This window comes from Globicephala melas, chromosome 3 (assembly GCF_963455315.2).
Source record: "Globicephala melas chromosome 3, mGloMel1.2, whole genome shotgun sequence".
Taxonomy (NCBI): Eukaryota; Metazoa; Chordata; class Mammalia; order Artiodactyla; family Delphinidae; genus Globicephala; species Globicephala melas.
Genome location: NC_083316.1, coordinates 35,749,928 through 35,770,661, shown reverse-complemented (window position 1 = coordinate 35,770,661; position 20,734 = coordinate 35,749,928). Strand labels below are relative to the sequence as shown.

Below are 20,734 nucleotides of genomic sequence, written 5' to 3'. Positions count from 1 at the left end.
GTTCTCGAAAAAGTACACAGGGTCTGTCTAATCCCAGGTTCATCAAAACCGAGCCCAGCCTTCCTGTTTGATTAAAATCACTCCTATTACCCAATAGTCATCCTTCATTTCATCTGAACAGAGGCTTTTTTCTACTGCACAGAAGCCACCCTCAAGAAGGCCTCTTAGGGCAGGAACTTCAGGCACAGTGGCAGGCTGGTGACTGAATGTTTATGTACCTGTGTTGTTTCTGTAAATCAAAATAATTTCTTAACTGTGGCTGTTTCAGAACATAACTTCTGTGCAGCTTCCCTGACTCACCTTCAGAGCACCTGGTCCTCTGCTAGGTCCAGAGGCTGCTCAGTTGTGGTGGGTGCATATAGCTTCATGGGCCTTGACAGTCACCTCTGCAGCCGAGAACTTCAGCAAGAGTCTTAAGACCTTTGCTTAGTGGCAGAGTCTGGAACGGCTGCTCTGCATGACTAGGTCTTCCCATTCTTGGCCTAGCCCTGTGCCCACAAAGCTCCCATTTCCTATTGTATTATAACTCCAGTTCTTGATAGTGAAATTAGAGCTTGGTTAAGTACCACAACTTGACAGCTGGGGGACAATTCTGACCTCGAGCTCTTGACCTTATAAAGTAGCGCTGCCCAATGCAAATATAGTGTAAGCTACATAAGTAATTTAGAATTTTCTGAGTAGTCACATTAAAAAAAGTAAAAAAGCAGGTGAATAATTTTAATAATATAGTTTATGAAACTCAATATATCAAATATTATCATTTCAGCATATAATCAATACAAAAATTATTAACGAGATATTTTATATTTCTTTGTACCAAGTCTTTGAAATTCTGTGTGTATTTTACACTTACAGCACATGTGAATTTGGACTAGCACATTTCAAATGCTAAAGGACCACATATGGACAAGAAGCTACTGCATGAGACAGTGCAGTTAGAGGAAGCACGGCAGGACTTTGGAGGTCATGCAGCCTGCCTTCTTATTTAAAGAACATTTGCTAAGGTTATGTAACCAGTTAGTAGAAAAGGCAGGATTAGAACCCAACTACCCTCAGCCTACCCTATAGCTGTATTCACAAAGCTGATTAGTGACAAAGCTGGACTACAGCCCACACCTCCTCATGCCTGCTCACACCTGCTCTGGGGCTCTTTTTTACCAGGCATAGCCCCTCTACCTGTCTTATTACCTTTCTCCTAAATAAACTAACAGCCTCACTGGAAACACTTTGGCTGCAGACCAAGACCAGAATGGGGTTGAATTTTCCCATCTTTCCACCAGATAATGTTTTTTATGACTTGCCACCTTTGTCCCTAGAAACTCAGTTTCAATAAGCTACTAAAAAACTGATTCCTTTACGCAATGGTTCTCAATAGAGGTATCCATCAGAGTCACCTACGGAGCTTTTTAAAACTTCAAATTACTGGTTCTCTCCTCCAAAATTCTGATTTATAACTGTGGAGGAATTCATGTAGGTAGCTATTTTTAATGGTCCCCAAATTGATGCACACCTCCAAACTCACAGCAATCTCACCAGAGGTCAGATCACCACAGACATCACCTGATCCCTCAGGTGGTTGAACACAGGTCTGGTCTTAAGAAAGAGCCTGGTTTCAAGGAAAGAAACATGAGAAAGAGGTACCCTAGCACCTACCAGGGTGGAGCTTTCTGGCTTGCTTTCCTCCACGCTCTTTCTCTGCACCCAAGGGCACTTTTAGCCTCATTTCCTGATCTTAACAGGCTCACCTGCAGTGCTGTCGAGTTGCTGGGGCAGGCAGGAATGCAGCGGACAGGACTCGCTCTCGTGGCCTTGGCTGCCTGGATGGCTCTTCAGCCCTCAGAAGGTGAGTCGCCGGCTGGCTATCTAAGCCTCCAGGGGAAGGAGGGGGGCTGCCTTCCAAGATGGAGCTGGAAGGAGTGAGGTACTTCTGCAGTTAGGGGTCAGATTTCCAATTATCTACGTGAGAGTGGCGTTGGTTTAAATTCCTCAACTCCAAGAGACAATTTTAGGAAGGAACCTCATTTGCACTTAAATATCAGTAATTTGCCACCAGTGCAACTTTGAGCAGTGCTTTCTTTTCTGATGATAGTATCTTAAGAGAATCCCTGGGTAGAGGCTAGAGGAAAGCCCCTATTATTCAACTGTCTTCCCCCTTACCCTGACCTGCTGAACTGTCTGAATACAAGTGTGCATATTCCTGGAAGAAAGACAGACTGGACCTCTGGTTTATGTTTTGGTAAGTTGCAAGCTTTCTGATCAAAGTCAGCCCTGTGGTTACTGAAAACCAAAACTTCAGTCTGATCTTTAAAAAGGAACACAGGATAAAGGAGATGATTGAACCATACAAATTATATCAAAGAGAACTTCTATTGTGATTTGCTAGCATATATATGGAGACTATAACTGCGTCTGGACTGGAGGCAATCTTTTCTACTGTATTTAGGAAACCCTAAATATAGGTATTTAATACTTGACTGATTTGACTCTTTTCCACTGTCTTCTTTTCTGAAACTTTACCCTGAATAGAGTCTCTAAATTCAGAAGAGGTGAAATGTAAGTTTTGTTTGGTCTGCTTTTTGAAAAATTAAGCCAACATTTTTTTTTTAATTAAAAATATTTTTATTTATTTATTTTTGGCCGCACCGGGCGGCCTGTGGGACCTTAGTTCCCCGACCAGGGATCGAGCGGGTGCCCCCTGCAGTGGAAGTGCGGAGTCTTAACCCCTGGACCATCAGGGAAGTCCCGAGCCAACGTTTTTAAACTGACAGATTCCAAATACACATACTCATATATACACACATACGAATTAGATTTTAGAGCTTCTCTTGAAAAGTCAGATCTGGCAACAATGGTTCCCCACTCCCCGGCAAGAACTAGCTAGAGCAGACCAGCCTCTGTCCTACTCTGGAGGTGGCTATCATTCTATGACTCCCAATAGAGTGCCCCAATCTACTGAGCTTTATTACTGAGCACAGTTCTTCATCTCTAGCCACTTATCTTAGCAAACCAAAAAGGTTTTCAGTTTATATGTTTCTGTAAATTTTTCAGAAAATTTCACCATTAAAATTTTAGGACTCACCCCCATTGTTAAACAAAAGTCTACCAGCTAAGGCTTTATTCCTAGTCTTGGCAATGCAGTTTTTTTTTTTTTTTCCTCACATAAAGCTTTGAAATAAAAGTGTATACAACTCCCCGTTCAGCTTCCGGGCCTATTTTATAATCCAGCCGCAGGAGCAGCAGCCACCCTCCTCCAGGAGAGGAGGGAGGGAGGGGCCGGTGGAGGGGGCAGGGTAATGAGGGAAGCCTGCCAGACCCAAGGCCAAGGTCTGCATGGGACTGAGCTCTGGCAGAGGGGGTGGGACCACAAAACACAGAGGTGTTTGAAAAGGAACAGTTGGCGATGATAAGAAAGAGCTGAGGAGACCCAACAGTAACTTTCTGGGTTAGTCTTGGGCCTTTTTCCTAAGGCAGTTTGGGTCACAGGGAAATCACATTGTCTGGGAAGCTCCAGCTTTCTTATTTAAAAATAAGTGATGTCGGGGTTAAAATACATGAGAGTAGGCCTGAGAACAGTTGTGGAACTGAGGGGCAAGCCCACTGCTTTCCGTGCCAAACGTCCATTCAAGTGTCTGTGTGTCTCAGGTGCCTTGTGGGAGGTTGTAATGAATTCAGGCTGGGAGAAAGGTCAGGTTGGGAGGGAGAGAGGGAGGGAGGGAGGGAGAGAGGGAGGGAGGGAGGGAGGGAGGGAGGGAGGAAAGTGAATACTGAGCAGCGCAGGGAAGGAGGTATACATGGCCCTGGCAATTGTCTCAGGCTGAGGGAGGGGATAGGGAAGTGGCCCATGGCCGTGTGGGACTTTGGGAAATACATTTTGTTTTTTGAGGCATTAAATGTTCCATTCTCTTAATGGTGCCTGAAGTGTCCATCTTGATGTGATGGCTCAGTAACTGGCATCCCCACAATATTCTGCATAAATCAGGGAGCAGTTGACTTACCCATAATTAGAAGCCCTGGATTCTCCTCAAAGATAGGGCATACTCCACACCTGCTGACGTGGCTGCCGGCTCCCAGAACTCAATTCCGACTCCATAAAAATGTCTATCATCCAGTGGCCAAGAGCCAGATTATTTAAAGCCACAACCTAGGGCTTTGTGGGCCTTGCTGTTTTTATTGTGCGTTAAAGACTAAGCGTCCACTTTGTCCAGCAGATACAAGTTGGGGGATTTTGCTTATGTTCCAAATTGGCTTTCTTCCCATTTCCTGTGACAACCTATTTTCTCAGTGCAGGATGGCTCCTGATTAGAGATACTTGCTAGGGACTTGCTGCTTGCATCCTAAAAGAAAACTTTATCTTTTGTTTGTTTTAATCATAGAAGACTCACTAAGGAGGGTTGGAAGAATATACATTTGTGCTTGAAAGTTGTTCTGAACAGTTGGGACTCTGTTTCACCAGGAGTGCTTCCTGAGAAGCCAGACAAGACGTGCCCAGTAAATCTGCCCTTCAGTTTCTCTCCAAGTGTGCCCTTTAGTTAAAACAATAGGTCCTGATTTCCCTGAGTTCAATAACATTATTGGATTTAGCATCGAGATTTGGTTAAAAAAAACCCAATCATCATCTTTATAATGTAGTTCAGGTTTGTTTGGTTTTTTTTAATGTCCTTTTCTATATCTAGAGAAGCAGACTGGCTTCTTATAATAGCAATCTTCTCAAATTTCAGTCATATATGGGCCCCTTTAAAGAAAAACATTCTCTTTATTCTCAATGATGACTTTTAAATTATTTTACTACATCACTTGATGTATAAACATATAACTAGGTATAAACCCCATATATATGTGTTTATGTATGTATCTTCTGCAACTGTAAAACCAAAATAAATTTAAAATTTAAATAAAACCACAACTACAAAGCCAAGAAGATTTAAATGTAACAATATTAATTTAACCTAATGTTAATGTTTGGCCAAAACGAAAATCGCTATTCCAAACATGAATATAGCACTGATACTCGAGGTGCAGGTTTTGAGTTTCATGTGCATTAACTACCCTGTTCAGAATAAGAAGTGTTTTTTTCCCCACCATCTTTTTCTGTTTGAACCCTGATGGTATAATTTGCCCCTCCCTTAGCATGAATCCATTTTGAAACTCCACTCTGTTCTCTTATTGGCCTGGGACAATTAAGATAGTATCTGACTTGGTAACAACACTAGCATAAACTTAAAGCAAAATTCAAATGTCCTGCAAGTGCTCCTTTAAGATGGTCTTCCAGAAGGTCCAGAACATGTCTATGTAAAGATTATCATTGAGATGAAATATTAAATTTAGGCATTGTCTGGAGAGCTCACGGACCCTGAGAACACATCCCCAGACGTCTATGAAACCCAGTTTAAGAAATGCTGGCATACTGGGAAGAGTGTGAGCTTTGGACTCCAAAACGCCAGGTCAGAATTCTAACTACATGAACTTGGGGAACTGCTTAACCACGCATAACCACACAGATTTTTAAAAACATTAAATAGGACCATGAAAACGTTCCTGTACCCAATTCCAACATTTGTGTAGGTTTCCCCAGACCAACAAACAACACTGAACTCCTCTCAATTCTGACACTATCTACCCAGAGATAGAATCAGATTCCACAGGGAAAGGGGTCAGCCCCACAAGGCTGCCCTCCACTTCAGGTGCCAATCGCAAGCCCACATTGTTACCTGTGCTTCTGACCAACTGGCTATAAATAGGTGGTTCCAATGGTCTCCCTCCTTGGGTTTGATTAATTTGTTAGAGGGCTCATAGAATTTAGGAAAACCTGCTTACTCACCAGATTACTGATTTATCACAAAGGATATGAATCAACAGCTGAGTGAAGAGATACATAGGGTGAGGTCCCGAACAAAGGAGCTTCTGTCCTGTGGAGCTTTGGGCCCAGCACGGCAGCACATGGAAGCATTTTGGTTCCCCAACATAGAAGCTCTCCAAACCCCCTCCTTTTTTTTTGCTTTTATGGAGGCTTTATTACATAGGCATGATTGATTAACTCATTGGCCGTTGGTGATTTTTATTTATTTATTTTTGGCCATGCTGTGCAGCTTGTGGTGTCTTAGTTCTCTGACCAGGGATCGAACCCGAGCCCTCAGCAGTGAAAGCAAGGAGTCCTAACCACTGGACTGCCAGGGAATTCCCAGCCATTGGTGATTGATTCAACCTCCAGCCCCTCTCTCCTCCCTGTAAATCCGGGTGGAACTAAAAGCTCCAACCCTAACCAGCCCGCATCCTTAGGCGCTTTGCAAAAGTTACCTTCATTAACATGAACCCAGTTGTGGTGGAAAGGGCTTATTACCAATAATGACCAGACACTCATTTCACCTTTATGGTTTGAAGCATTTTCGGGAACTGAGGACAAGAAAACCAAATATTTTAACAAAAGATGCTCCCATTGCTCTTATTAAAAGGCAATTCCAAGCGTTTTGGGAGTTGTGAGCCAGGAACTCACGTATATTTGAAGATCAAATATATCTGAGAAATATATTTTGGTCATGTGAATGACCTATATTTTGGTTGTCTGAATGTCCAAATATAAATATTTCTTATAAATCACAAAACACAATCTACATACTGCTTTATATTTTGTTCCACTTAATCATAGGTAACAGCATATCTGTACAACACATATAGTCATTTCTTAAAAGTTTGCATCATTCATCTTAACAGACAACAAACTTCTTGGAACATTAAAGTTTCATTCATTCATTATCAATTAAGAGTCCTATCAAGAGACAGAAACCAGACAATAATTAGAACAGCAGAAGTTTAATACAACAAATTATCAACTATAACAAGAGACAGGCTAGAAAGAGGACACTAAAGCATACAGGAATAGCAGATTTTCCCGGGACAAAATAGAGTACTCAGGGAAGAGATCCTGCACCCCTTCCCTGCCCAGCTGAGACCAAGACCTTGTTGGAGGGCACACCCATGCTCACTGAATGGCAAAAAAAAAATCACCAGGTCTGCCCTCCAGTTTGCAGGGGAAAGTTCTTCACAGGGAGGTGGCTCACTGGAGGGAGAGGGGGCCAAGGATGGGGCAGTCTGGCTCTTTAGTTGTGCAGCTGACAATGTGTTTATTCTGTGGATGCCTCTGAAATGGGTGCCTTGGAAATCAAAAGCTTAATGTCAGCCACTTACATTACAATCAAAAAAGGTGGCTTTCAGGCACTTACACTACAAGGGCCCATCTTAATTTCATAGAATAGGCAATTAAGGGTGAATTTGAAGCTAAGGGGCAATACATTGACAATGGACACATTCCACAAACACTCAGACACCGGGATACCTACTATGGAGCTGGCACTGTGCTGTATATTGACCTCCAGATGATGTCTTTTTTGTTTCCCTTTATTGTTTACTATTTGTCACTTCTGTTCTAAGCACTTAAATGTATAAACTCATACAAGCCTCACAACCCCATGAGGTAGGTGTATTACCATCTCCATATTGCAGATAAAGAAACTGGGACACAGAGTATTAAGTAACTCACCCAACATCAGCTAGTAAGTGGCAGAGCCAGGGCTTGAACCTGGTAGTCTGTCTCCACACACCTAATAACTGTGCAGTAATGCCTGTCAGCATGTCTCTATGGCAAAAAATTACCTAACCCCCTTCAAGACTACCCCCTGAGCACTCCAGTGTCCATGATGTAAGAAGAACTGGTGACCAAATCTGTTCAGATTAACTAAAGAAAAACCCTCATTCACTCTCCATTACACAAACATTATCTCAGGGCTCTAAGAAGTCTCTGGGAGAACTTTATTTGGGCACAGCAGCTTCATGCATCATATCTTCGTGACCCCTTCTTGCCTATATGGTGACAGCAGTGGACACCTTTGTCTGTAGGCATCCACAGTGTGAGTGACTCCATTAAGGTGTGAAGTTCACTGGAAGGGGAAATGTGTCCCCAACCATATTTGGAACATTTCTTTAACTACTATCATTCTTTTTATAATTAAAAAAAAATTTTTTGTACCTATTGCCATTCTTAAGTTACACTTATGGACTTGAGATACTGACAGCAGCCAAGTGAATCTTTCTTATCATTTTTATCTTTATCCTGGGAATATTTCTCTAACAATGGCATGTACCTTTGCTCTGTTTCCTTTCTTGTGTGTTCCATAAAGTATTCTTGTAAGGCTAACTGGCCCGAAGCAGGGGAACACAATCGGATTCACAAGTTGCATCAGACCGAAACTCTCCGGACCACCCAGTTCCAGGAACTGACCTGGGGATTTTGAAACCAGCCCAGCCTTCCCGCCTTTCGAGGGGCGGGACTAACGGTCCCCCAGGATACCCGAAAAGACCACCAAATAAGGAATACCCTGCGCCCTCCCAGATTCACCACACCCCTTTCCCTTCTTCCCCTATAAAATCTTGCCCAACTCTCGCCCGGGTGCAACTTCTCTGGCCCCTTTCTCTTGGACCAGTGAACCTCGCCCGGCAGCGCTCCCTAATAAAGCTCACTTGAAGCTTTCCTCTGTTTCGCGGTGCCGTTTGTTAAGATCCGATCTTACAATTCTTTGTACTGGTACTTTTCAAACTGCATTTCTAATAAGCCCCCAAGGGACAACCATACTGGAGCTCTGGGAACCGTACTTAGCCATCCATCTAAGGAAGACAGGAAACTGGGTCACCTCCGTACATTAACAGAATCCTTTCCTTAAAACCCAGAATCTAATCTTTATATCCAAATTTGATGTGCAGTGTTTTAGTGCTGGTCTTAAAAGGTCTTGAGTAGGGAAATCTTTAAAGCCTTCTAGTTACTGACTAAAACTGGATCATAGACATAAAATCAAATCAGGGACAGACATTCCCATTAACCATCCAACTCTGACACTTAATACTGGAAACAATGATGACAACCCAAAACCAACAGAATCAACGGCAATAACACTATAATAAGACAAAATGCTTTTAATGATACTAATATCATCATCTTTAAAATATTAAATATAATATTTAATTATATAAAATTAAATATAATGGACAAATGATTCATCATACTGAATTGACCCCTAATTACTTGAGGGTGGGGGGATGGTATGTTTCTGAAAAGCACTGTGTAATTTTAGGACACTTGAGACATAAGACCTTGATCAAAAAACGATAATCTTATTTTTTAAAAAAGGAAAAATATTTAAAAGCCTTAAAACAAGATAAAAGGAAACATGATATAAGACTACAACAGAGTTTAGATCAGCTCAAGAGACATTCAGCACTAATGCCAGGCACTGTGCTATGTGGTGTGGGTATAAAGGTATGCTGAGGGAGTTCACAGTCAAAAGACAGTCGTGTAAACGCTTAATTTTATATATGGTAAAGACAGAAAAGCACAGGGCGTTGTGAGACCTCAGATCCATGTGGGGAAAGAGCAAGACTGGGAAAACAGAGGCAACTGGGAGGGTCAGTTGGCCAGGAGCAAACTGATGAGGTTTGGAACTTGGGCAGTGGTAACAGGGACGAAAAGGGGGAGACAAATCTGAGAAATGTCCAGGGAGTAAAATTTACAGGTGTTTGTGACTGGCTGTGGAGTGCAGGAGGATGGAAAGACACACGGGTTTCTGGCTTGGGTAACTGTAAACGATGGTTAAATGAGATGAGAAAATGAAAAGGAGTAAGTTTAAAGTGGCAGGAGATAACGTCCTCAGTTGGATACAGAGGAATGACTGTATTAGGGGAATGAGGAATTTAATGTCTTGAAAATCAGGGATATGGAAAATTTCTAGGACGGAAAGGGTAAAAATGTCACATGCAGCAAGGAGGTCTTCTAAGATATTAGGAAATTGCTAGGGTAGGGACTCTGAGTTCAGGTACAGTGACTCACTAATTTTTGTATACTTAGTGCCTGGAACAATGACTGACACAAGGCAGGCGCTCAATAAACGCTGCTGAATTGTACTGATGTGGCAATTACCTTCATTGTAAAATAATACTTGATTCAAACTCAAAAAGATTTGTATGAGATATTGTTGCTCTTCTCCCAGGGAAGTTTTTTCTTGACCTAACCAAGCCTAAGTTTTCATTAAAAAAACTTTTGAAGGAAATGTATTAAACTTATCAATCCAACCGAAGGGGAAAAAAAGCAAAGAAAAAAGATGACTGAAAATACAAAATAAGATGGATAAATAAATTTAACCAAAAGTTTAGTGTCACGCTATTAATATCAGAAAAACAGAATTTACGCAAAAGTCTGTAATAGCCCTAGAGGAATCTTAGGGAAGGATAAGTACAATCAATTCACCAAGAAGGTTCACCCAAGGCTGAGAATAGGGTGGGGAAGTGATGTGACCGAGGTGAGTCGTGCAAGCGCAGGGTCGAATTTTGTTTTTATTTAAAATTGCAGTATTTCATTCATCATATATGTCTTTGTATTAATTCTTATTTTAAAAAATGCTGCATTAAAATGTGACTTGTCTTCGTTACTGAGTTTTTTGGCGCCCCTTTAAATTTGGCAACCGAGGCTAGTGCTTCTACTCCAATCCCGGCTGCATACCGGAAGGGTACTTGTACGCGTTTGAAAATATAACCCCAAGCGATGCATTGTAAAAGCTGACAGACTGGCAAGGAAAAAAAAAAAAATCTGACATAATCTCAACAACAGTGTAAGATTTCTTACCTATGTGCATGAGAAACGGATAGATCAAGCACCCAAAACACTAACGAAGGTAGGAAAGACGTGCCCAGCGCAACTGACTTTGCCCCACAGCTCCAGGAAGGACAGCCCGCGGTAGGCCAGGCTGGCCCTGCGCGCCCCGGCCAGGCTCTCCCGCGGCGCCAGAGCGCGTCCTCAGGAGCCGCCGGGCAGAGGCAGGACTCGCGCTTCCGCTCGGGGAGGTCCGGGCGGCGGGCGCAGTTGTCTGCTGTTTCAGGGTCGCGGCCGGGGAGGCTCGCGCTGGCTGACGTCCGTGGGCGCGTGAGCAGCCCAGCCACCACGCCGGTCGCATGATGTAACCCTCCCGGAGGCGCACTCTTTATACTTGCCCGCTTCTCCGCTCCCGCGCCCTCCCTGCGCCGCAAGCACCAAACACCCGCTGAGCGAAAAGCAGGCCCACCTTGCCTGTGGCGCCCAGCAGGTTGCACAGGCGCAGAGACCGGAAAAGCGGCGGGACGTGGCCCAGACAAGCGACGACAAGCACCACCCGCTGCCGCAGCTGTCGCCCCGCACTCCTCCTCCTCCTCCCCTTTTTTGGGCCGGGGCTTCGGCTCCAGCACCTAGTCTCCAGATCCACGGCCGCCTTGCCTACAGATAGGTGTAGCGCGACAGCCGTAAAGCGCCGCAGCGTCGTGCTGGTGTCTTTTTCCCATCTTCGTTTTAGTTTCCTCTGATTTTCCTTTTCTAGGGTCGCGAGTTGAACCTTTTATTTTATCGTGTTTGTGTTTTAAATAAATGCACTTAGGCTAAAATTAGCTGTATCCTACCTGTTATAATAAATAGCACCTCCGCTGTTTTCCAGAATAAATGTTTCGTGATTTCACTTTTAACCAATGAGTTCAATGCATTTTTTTAGTTTCTAAGAAAATGATTTTTGTAAATTTATAAATATATTTTCTTTATTATTTAGACCCAGATTTTTAAACGGTTACTTTGCACAGGAACTGCCTCTTCAAACACTGTATACTAAAAAAGAACTCAACTGTAGATACGGTAAGATAGTGCTGTGATGTAGGGAAGGAAAAAAAAATTTTTCCTTCTACCCTTCTAGGTTCTGTACTAGGACCCCTGTAACAAAAGACAGATTAACAAGAGAAAAGCATACAAATTTATTTAATGGGTGCCTTTGAGGCAGGAGATAGATGGGCCCCAAGCTAGGCATTTACAACTGGCCTCCCGTTTACATTTCTTGGGGTAGGAAAAAAGTGGGCTTCAGGCAGGACCCTTACAACTAGCCTCCTGTTTGCATTTCCTGAGACAGGAGTTAGATGGGCTCCCGGTTAGACATTTAAAATCAGCCTCCTGTTTACTCTCCAAAATGGAAGCTATAACAGGGACAGGGTAAATAGCCAAGCTTTGTCTCTTGTGGATGCCTTAAGATAACAGTTATGGCAAGAACAAAGAGGGGCAAAACCTTGTTTGAGTAAAGGATCAAGGGATCTCCGTTCCCCCCCTCCTTGGGGCAAGGGAGACACTAAACATGCACAGAAAGTCTCCTTGGGGGTCAAAAGTCAGGGAACAACGCCAGGCCCTGATGAGTCTTGCTTCCCCACCCCACCCCCAATCCTTTGTGTGGAGCTCCATCTTAGCTGAGAAGTGCGTGCGCACCTACGGGGAGGGTCCTGAGACAAATTAGCCTAGGGGGACAAAGCAAGATGATTGGCCAGAAGGGAGACAAGGACCCAGAAAACTGGCCCCTCATAAAGGATTTAAACTTCCCAAAGGTGCGACTCTCTCTCTCGGAGTTTGCCTGTGCGCCTGTGCGTCTTTCCGCATGTACTGTGCTTTTCCAAAAAACTTTTTACATTTCTCTTTACCTTCTGCCTCCTCGCTTGAATTCTTTCCTGACAAGGCAGGGGTTTAGGCCCTAGCCGCTGGCTTCTGTGGTTTAGCAGTTAGGACTCCCGGTCAGGGAACTAAGATCTTGCTTCCAACTACTGCTCACTGCTGCTTGTTACAAGCTGCTGCTTACTGCTGCGTGCGTCCGAAATCACCTTCACGAGGAAATGAAGACCCAAAGAAGCAGTCTGAGTTACTGAAATGGAGCAGGACCCTATGGTCCTTCCCCCCACCCCCCATGTCCTCAGCCTGCCTTTTATCTGTGGAAAAAATTGAGCCAAAGAATAAGTTTCATCAGAGAAGTGAGAAAATGCAGGAACAGGAAAACAGTCAAAGGAGACCAAATTATAATAGTTTAGTCATTAAGCAAAATCAAGGACTTTTAGTTTCTCCTTAAGGTCCATAGACAATATTCTGAGCCATATCCGGTGAGCTGTACATAAGCTGCCACAGTTCCAAGAATTGGCCTCGAAAGAAATGGGAACAAACCAATCCCGGAACTGAAGATTAACTGTACCGAAAACAATCGATATGACGCTGGTCAGACCACCGATGACTGTCAGAGCTTCTGCACCACGTAGCCCCCTCCCTCTGTCTATAAAAACTCTTGCCCCCTGATTGTCAGGGGGGGAGTCGGCCTTTGGACAGGAGTCTGCCCTCCATACCCTGCCCCCACCCCGGTTTCCGGCATCCAAAATAAAGTAAACTTTCCTTTCCACCAACCTCGCCTCTTTATTGGCTTTTGAGCGGCGAGCAGCTGGACCTGGGTTCGGTAACATTACGACTCATATATTAAGTTGGACAAAGAGTGGTAATTGTGAAAACGTGAGAAGACAAAGGAACTTGGGCTAAAGCAGTTAACCATGGAAAAGTGACTAGGAACATAAGGCTTAGTTTAAAAAGGTTCGTTTGTGGTTCGTTTGTGCAGATTTTCCTTGGCTTCAGCTTCCTGTGGGGTGGAGATACCATCTCACTTCACCCAGAAGGTGGGGTGGTACCACCCTCTGCTGCTAAAAATTTCTTTCTTCCCCAGGTGTTGGGAGAGTACCTTTTACGTGGAAGTTTTCTCTCTTGCTTTTAGGAAGGTCAGAGTACCATTTCTGCATCTGTTGGTTTTTTAAGTGGCTTTAACTTAAAATAATCAACATGCCAGAGTGGCATATTTTGGGGTGGCGTGTTCCGAACTCTTTCAGTGACAAAACATTAGAAATTGTAGATGAAATGTACAATTTCTTGGAAAGCTAAGATATCAAAATTGACTGGAGAAGTTACAGAAAATCTAAATAAACATGTAACTACTAAGGAAGTTAAGTCAGAATTGAACATCTTTTCTTCAGACAGACAGTAGACCTAAATGGTTTTAGAGGTTTTACCAAACATTGGAGGGACAGGTAATCCTTGTCTTACACAAACTTTTTCAAATAATAGAAAAACAGAGAAAGCTACCCAACGCATTGTTGAGATTAATATAACGTTAACACTCAGCACATTCAAGGATGATATCAGGGGATAAAAGTATGGAGTAATCTTTTTTATAAACATAGATGCAAAAAATATAAAAATGCAAAAATAAAAATATGTTTTTATATTTATATTTATCATCGAAATCAGAGGAAGTTCCTGGTGGTTCTTTCAAAATGGAAATATTGATAGGAAGCTGCTCTAGAAAACCTCTAGGGGGCGATGTTATCTAAAAGAATCTTACCTTTGCCCTAATGCAAACCACCCTGTTAAGATTCTTCATTGCTTAACTCCTTGTGCACGCTTCAGAGGATTCCATCTTTCTTGGCCTTTTACATTTCCAGCTGCCTCACTAGGGCACCAGTCACATCTGTGAACATATGATAAATGCTGGCCTGCCTCTTGCCTTTCGATAGTTAATCTGTCTTAGGTTAAGTGATCTCCAGGTGAGCCCAGCCTACCTTTATATCTGAGAAATATAATTCAGTTTATTAAGTACATATAGGTCCTGAGTGCTTTTCTGGCTTAAAACTGTGCTTTGAATTGATGTCAGCACTCCGAAAACTCAAATTCTTAAGCACATAGGTTTGCCTATGATTCTTAATTCCCACAATGCTTCTGAAAGTCCATTTCATATTTTATAGTTGCCTGGGTTACAACTAATAACAGAAGTATGTGTAGTAGTAACTCTTCATCTTTCTACCCCCAAGGTCCAGCATAGTGATTCACTGTAAAAGAGCTCATAGCCATAAATATAGATAGTATTTCATTTATAAGAATTCACATAGTAATTCTTATATAGTAAGATGGGTGAATGAACGAATGGTTACATGAATAAACCCAAAACCTTGTTTGGGATAGTAAAACAGTTTGACTTGGAGAATAGGAAGCACAGCGTAGCTAAAGAAAGAAACAATTAGTTTAAGGAAATCAATGCATTAATAAATGTGAGGACAACCAGTGTCCTTCTCCCATCGTAATTTTTTAAAAATTGAAATAAGGAATTCCCAGGTGGTCCAGTGGTTAGGACTTGGTGCTTCACTGCTGTGGGCCTAGGTTCGAAGCTCAGCACGCCCCCACCCTCCAAAAACAGCATATAATTCGGGGAGTTCCCTGGTGGCCTAGTGGTTAGGATTCCGGGCTTTCACTGTCGTGGCCCCAGGTTCAATCCCTGGTCAGGGAACTGAGATCCCTCAAGCTGCGGGATGTGGCTAAGAAAACCCAAAAAACAAACAAAAAAAAGGGGTACAACTGAGTGACTTTTAGTATATTCACAGAATTGTAATTCTAAATTACAATTGTAATTCTAAAAATCTAATTTCAGCCTGTTTCATCAACCCAAAAAGAGACCCTGCACCTATTAGCAGTCATGTCCCATTCCCTCCTACTCCCACCCCTGGCAACCACTAATCTCCTTTCTGTCTTTATGGATTTGCCCATTCTGAACATTTCATATAAATGGGATCATACAATATGTGGCTCTTTGAATCTGGCTTCTCTCACTTATAATCTCTCCTTGTCCCAAGAGCAGGGACCTCTATGGCTTAGAGCTGACACCACTGAGGGGTTTTACTCATTTCTTTTAACCTCTAATTCAGGGGCTAACTTCTGTCTGTTATTATGAGACTGCAGCCACTGTTGACTATAATTTCTAACTTTTTTTTAAAAAAATGTATTACCCACTTGGAAGAATGGGGAGCATAGAATACTGTGTGCATGTGGCACGTAGGGATTTGCAGGTACACATTTTAGTAGGAGATTAGATTTCCTTGCATATTTCTGTTGCCCTTTTCTCCTTATATCTGGGTAACGTAAGCTCCTCCTAACCTGACTTCCTGCCCCGGTCACTCCTCCCTTATCTTATCCCCACTAGCTCATTACTGCAAGACAAATTTTCCTAAAACCCTTCTCCTTTCTCAAATCTTTAATGGACTCCATTTCATAAAAGATAAACCTCCTTAGACTGACATTCAATGGGGTGTGACCTCAGTCTATGCTTTGAACATACCTCCCATTACTCAGCTTCCCAGCCACTCAGTTCACACCAAGTGGTCTATTTTTCTCTATTCTCTAAATGTGCCCTGGGCTTTCCTATCTCAGAACTCTTGACCATGCACTTCCTTCAGCCTGGACAAGTTTTCTCCATTTTTCTCCACCCATCCAACTCCTTAAAGATTCAGTTAAGAACTTCCCTGGTGGGTCCATTTCAAACCTGCTCCAGGGACCCATGTGGTTGCTCCCTTCGGAGCTCATGGGACACTTTGTCAACCTCACCTCTTTAAGCAAGTACGGTTGCAACCCCAGTAACATCATCTGAAGCTGTTTCTCAACTCTTGCCTTGTTTTGTGTCTTTGCTTGTGCTTAGTTTTATCTCCCCACCCCCAATACAGTGTAAGTTCTGTAGGGTAGAGACGTGTCCTGCCCTGGAGTCTGCATGTACAAAGCCCCCAGTAAGTGTTTGCCTCTTGCTTCAGTGGGTTAACATTCTGTTTCTCTAGAGTCTTCAAGATAAGAGCCAGGCCAGTGTTCGGTAAACTGTGAGAGTTCACATTTCTTTCTTCTCCTCTTTTAGCCATACTTCCCATTGCCTCCAGCTGCTGCACTGAGGTTTCACATCATATTTCCAGAAGGCTTCTGGAAAGAGTGACTACATGTAGCATTCAGAGAGCTGACGGGGATTGTGACTTGGCTGCTGTCATGTGAGTGTTCTTGGGCAGGGAGGTCTAGACCTGCAGAGTGGTCGTTTCTCGTCTAGTGAACAGTAGGTTGGGGAGACTTTGCCTGATACGCAGCATGCATATAATTATTTGAACAAGGGAGGGGAGGGTGGAGTGAATGCGCACTCGCTCTGTGCCAGGATGTCCAGAGGCACTTGCTAACCCTCCGTTCCCTGCACTGCACTGCTGTGTTGAGAGGGAAATGCCTTTAGTCACCAGACAGTGTGCACGACTTTCCTCAGCCAAAAAGGGACATTCTGAGTGAAAACAAAAGCAAAAATAAAAACAGAAGATGACTCTATTCAATTTCATGGCTTTAACTATAATTTTTCCCTGCAAGTAATGGGCTGCTATGATTTTTCCTCTCTGAATTCATCAGAAGTGTATGTAAGATTCAAACAGAAGCGTGGAGGTGTCCATACCTGTCACAAGTGCTACGTGCAATCAAGTTCAAATGCCCTTCTTTGCTTTGGATTCTGGGCTATTGGCTCTTGGTGAATGTTCTCACCCCTCCTACCTCCACCCATGGCTCAGCTATTCAAAACTCCGGACTTACTGATGTACTCAACGTCTCCACAGAGACTTTAGAATCGGAAATGCATTGGTACTTAGCAAATCTGGGTTCTGACAATAATGCTGTGAGGAAGGCGTAAATCATATCCATGTCGCACAGGAGAACGCTGTCACTGAGCAGATGACATAGCTCATCTGGTGACAGATAGCTAGTGAACAGCAGAAATGGGATGAGAACACAGGTCTCTTCGTTTAGAACACTATATTCCAAGGTCTCTCAAAACAACGGTGGGACTACCCATAAAATGTTCTCCCAAACTCCAAAGCATTTGGCACCTTTAAATCGTAACAAGGGCACATTAGGCATCTCCCAGGAGTGCTGGTTTTAATACCACTTGTGGCTCCAGGTGACACAAATAAGCCCAATGCTGATGCCTGAGTTCCTGAGTCACTGGGGAACCTCTTCATTAATTGAATGAATTCAACAAATATATATTGATTAGCGATTACCCAGTACCCTTCTATGTGCAAAGATACAGCAGTAACAAAACAGACTCTGCCCTCCTGCAGTCCCCAGGAGACTCTATCCAACTGGGTCCTGCAGACCATTCTCTGAGATTTAAGATACATTTTCCCCCCTTTCAAAGGAATCCATCCATTACTCATCCTTGAGAAACACTTCTCCAAGAAAATATTCTCAGAAGTTCAGAGGAAGAGTTTGTAAGCTGTCCATGGATAGACTTTCTTCAGGTCAGGGGGCTGTGAATTCCCTGAAATTTGTGGGTATGAATGTGTGAGCATTTTCTTAGGGAGAAGGTCCATAGAATTCACAAGCTCCTCAAAAGGATCTCATATCCAACAAAGTTTAAATATCACACTTGGGGTTAGATGTACGGAGGAAGACAATTCCTGACCCAAACTTTTAATAAGCACGGGTGTCTGTGGGGGAGAAGCGAGAGGACCAGAAATTCTCTCAGTATCTCCTCAGATCACGCCCCTCACTGGCGCTGTCAGCTCAGGAGGGTTAGTCGGCGGGAACCAGTGACTCCCATAGCAATCCAGGGAATACTAACTGACGAGCTCCCTTCTGAGGGGATGCTTCACGTTCCCAACGGGCTTGAAAAGCTCCCATAGTATATGCCTGGCCAAGATCCCATCAGTTTTTATTTAATCTGAATAAATAGTGCTGGTAATAGTTGCAGAGTGAAAATTCATAGGCAGTTCACAGATAGGCAATGCTCTGGAAAATTGGAAACACCTGGGTATTTGTGTCAGCCCTACCTAGCTGAAGTAAATCTGCCTGAGGCTGCTCTCAGAAATGCTAGATTCTCAGCTTTCAATTCCCTCCACCTCACTGGCATATGTCACCTCAGACTAAAAAAGCCTTCAGAACTTGTAAGGGCTCCCGTGGGACTCCCAGAAAGCCACAGAGAGAGAACCAGAGGAGGTGTCTGTGTGTATATGAGTAAGAGATAGATGCTGGGGACTCTCAGGGGACACTATTCTCAGAATTTCCAGAGAAGTTTCTTTGGGTTAAGCAGGTGTGAGATAGAGATCTAAAAGGTATAGGGTACAGGGACTTCCCTGGTGGTCCAGTGGGTAAGACTCCATGCTCCCAATGCAGGGGCCCTGGGTTTGATCCCTGGTCGGGGAAAGAGATTCCCCACGCCGGAGCTAAGAAGCCTGCATGCCGCACTAAAAAGTACGCATGCCGCAACTAAAGATCCCACATGCCGCAACTAAAGATCCCACATGCAGCAACTAAGACCCAGTGCAGCCAAAATAAATAAATAAATGAATAAAATAATAAATAAATGTTAAAAAATAAAAGGTATAGGTACAGAAATATTGCAAATCCTCACTTCGATAAAGGAAAATATGATCAAAAACATGATTCTTCATTTTAAAAAGGACTCAATTTTAATTAAAGGGAAACTCTGAAGCCAATCACTTGGATCTAAAAATACTTCATCCAAGTACAAGTTTTTAAATTGGCCCCTCTGTGCTGATAAGACAGCTGAAAAATATGAGTAGTTATGACCTGGTCTCAAATAAGATGAAATTGGACTATGTAGTATTTTGTAATCATAAATTACAGGTCATCTCTGTTGTGTTTTCTGATTCGACATAAATAAATAAATGTTCTCTTGTTTTCAAATTGTTTTACTACAGACCATGTTTTTACTTATCCAAAATGTAGTCCCTTAACCTTGACTGTGTATAAAGACATTAAGGTTTGAGACAAGTGTTTTAGATGTAGAAAATATTGCAAGCGTTGAAAATACAATTCCCAAAAAGCATGTATCAATATTATTAATCACAATTAACTAATATAAATTAACTTACATTGAACTCACTAGATTTATTTCCTTGTCCTTTCTGCCTAGAAATAGGTCCTTTGGTTCACACCCTTTGAACAATCACTGGAATATTTGATGTCTGAGACAGCAGTTTGTTTAAAATTTCTCTACAGTGATTTCATTAAAGAGCTTCTAGCTCTTTCTAAACATAAACACAAGGCAAAGTTGTATATCTTGAGCAGAGCACTGCGTTTTTTTGTTTCTGTTTTTGTTTTCATCTTTTGGCCATGCCGTGCAGCATGTGGGATCTTATTTCTCTCCTTCCCTCCCCCTCCCCTCCCTCTCCAATTCCTTCTCCTTCTCCTTTTAGTATTTTCTGCAGGTGTTTGAGGAACCACAGGCAGCACCATAGTAAAGACTCATCCTTGTGGTCCTCAGCTTTAGGATTCAGTCTATGTCCAAAGATACACTGTCCCAAAGTGGGAACTGCCTATAAGTTCACTAAGTTTTTACTGACTTGTACTTTCTATCAGTGATTTTTTTTTCTTCCCTTCTTGGCAGCCTTCACGTCAAGCGCAGAAGAATCTGTGTCAGCCCGCACAATCACGTTATGAAGCAGTGGATGAAAGAACAGTCAGGCAAGAAAGATGCTGAAGGCAATATTTGCCGTAAGAAGAAACACCCCAGCAGGAGGAACAGTAAAGGGGCACATCAGGGGAGGCATCAAACACATGGCCATAAAACTCCTTACTAGAGAGAGTACAGATGAAGCTACACAGATGAGTCCTGAGTGAACTTGGCCACGGCTGGCTATAAATATATCATGTGAATGTTCCAACAGGGAACAGGGCGAAGCAAAATATAATTTTGTAAAGGAACAATTATACAGATGCAAATGGAGCCAATAATATACTCAACTGAAAAATGAAATGAAGAGAGAATACTTATCTTCACATAATATTTTAAGCACAGCATACAAATCGAATTTCTCCAACCTTTTTATTATGATATTTTCCAAACCTACAGAGAAGTGGAAAGAATGGTACCGCGAACATCTGTATGCCTTTACCTAGATTAATCCTTGGTAATATTCTGCCACATTTGTTTTGTTTTCTCTCTTCTCTCCTTGTACATGTATATATAACACATTATATACATAAAGATATAATTTTTTTTGCTGAACCGTTAACCATTTGAAAATGTTA

At 42.7% G+C, this 20,734-nt stretch overlaps 2 protein-coding genes across 2 annotated transcripts in view; one reads left to right on the top strand and one right to left on the bottom strand.

Moving 5' to 3' along the window:
- The window catches only part of NNT (nicotinamide nucleotide transhydrogenase), a 259,323-nt gene extending 248,048 nt beyond the window's left edge, over positions 1 to 11,275 (bottom strand). Inside the window, exon 1 of the mRNA XM_060295754.2 lies at positions 11,100 to 11,275. The gene's annotated coding sequence lies outside the window, so the exon portion shown is untranslated. The remainder of the gene's footprint in view (positions 1 to 11,099) is intronic.
- Positions 1,785 to 20,382, top strand: CCL28 (C-C motif chemokine ligand 28). Its single transcript, XM_070045137.1, has 3 exons — positions 1,785 to 1,843; positions 16,572 to 16,698; positions 20,091 to 20,382. The coding sequence occupies exons 1-3, from the start codon at positions 1,822 to 1,824 to the stop codon at positions 20,281 to 20,283; spliced, it is 342 nt and encodes a 113-aa protein (XP_069901238.1). The 5' UTR covers positions 1,785 to 1,821; the 3' UTR covers positions 20,284 to 20,382.
- The last annotated feature ends 352 nt before the right edge of the window (positions 20,383 to 20,734 follow it).

Excerpts from the sequence above, each read along its gene's own strand:
- CCL28 (XM_070045137.1), top strand. The coding sequence starts at position 1,822 with ATGGCTCTTCAGCCCTCAGAAG. Across the intron at positions 1,844-16,571 it reads GGCTCTTCAGCCCTCAGAAG|CCATACTTCCCATTGCCTCC; the intron begins GTGAGTCGCCGG and ends CTCCTCTTTTAG. Across the intron at positions 16,699-20,090 it reads TGTGACTTGGCTGCTGTCAT|CCTTCACGTCAAGCGCAGAA; the intron begins GTGAGTGTTCTT and ends CCTTCTTGGCAG.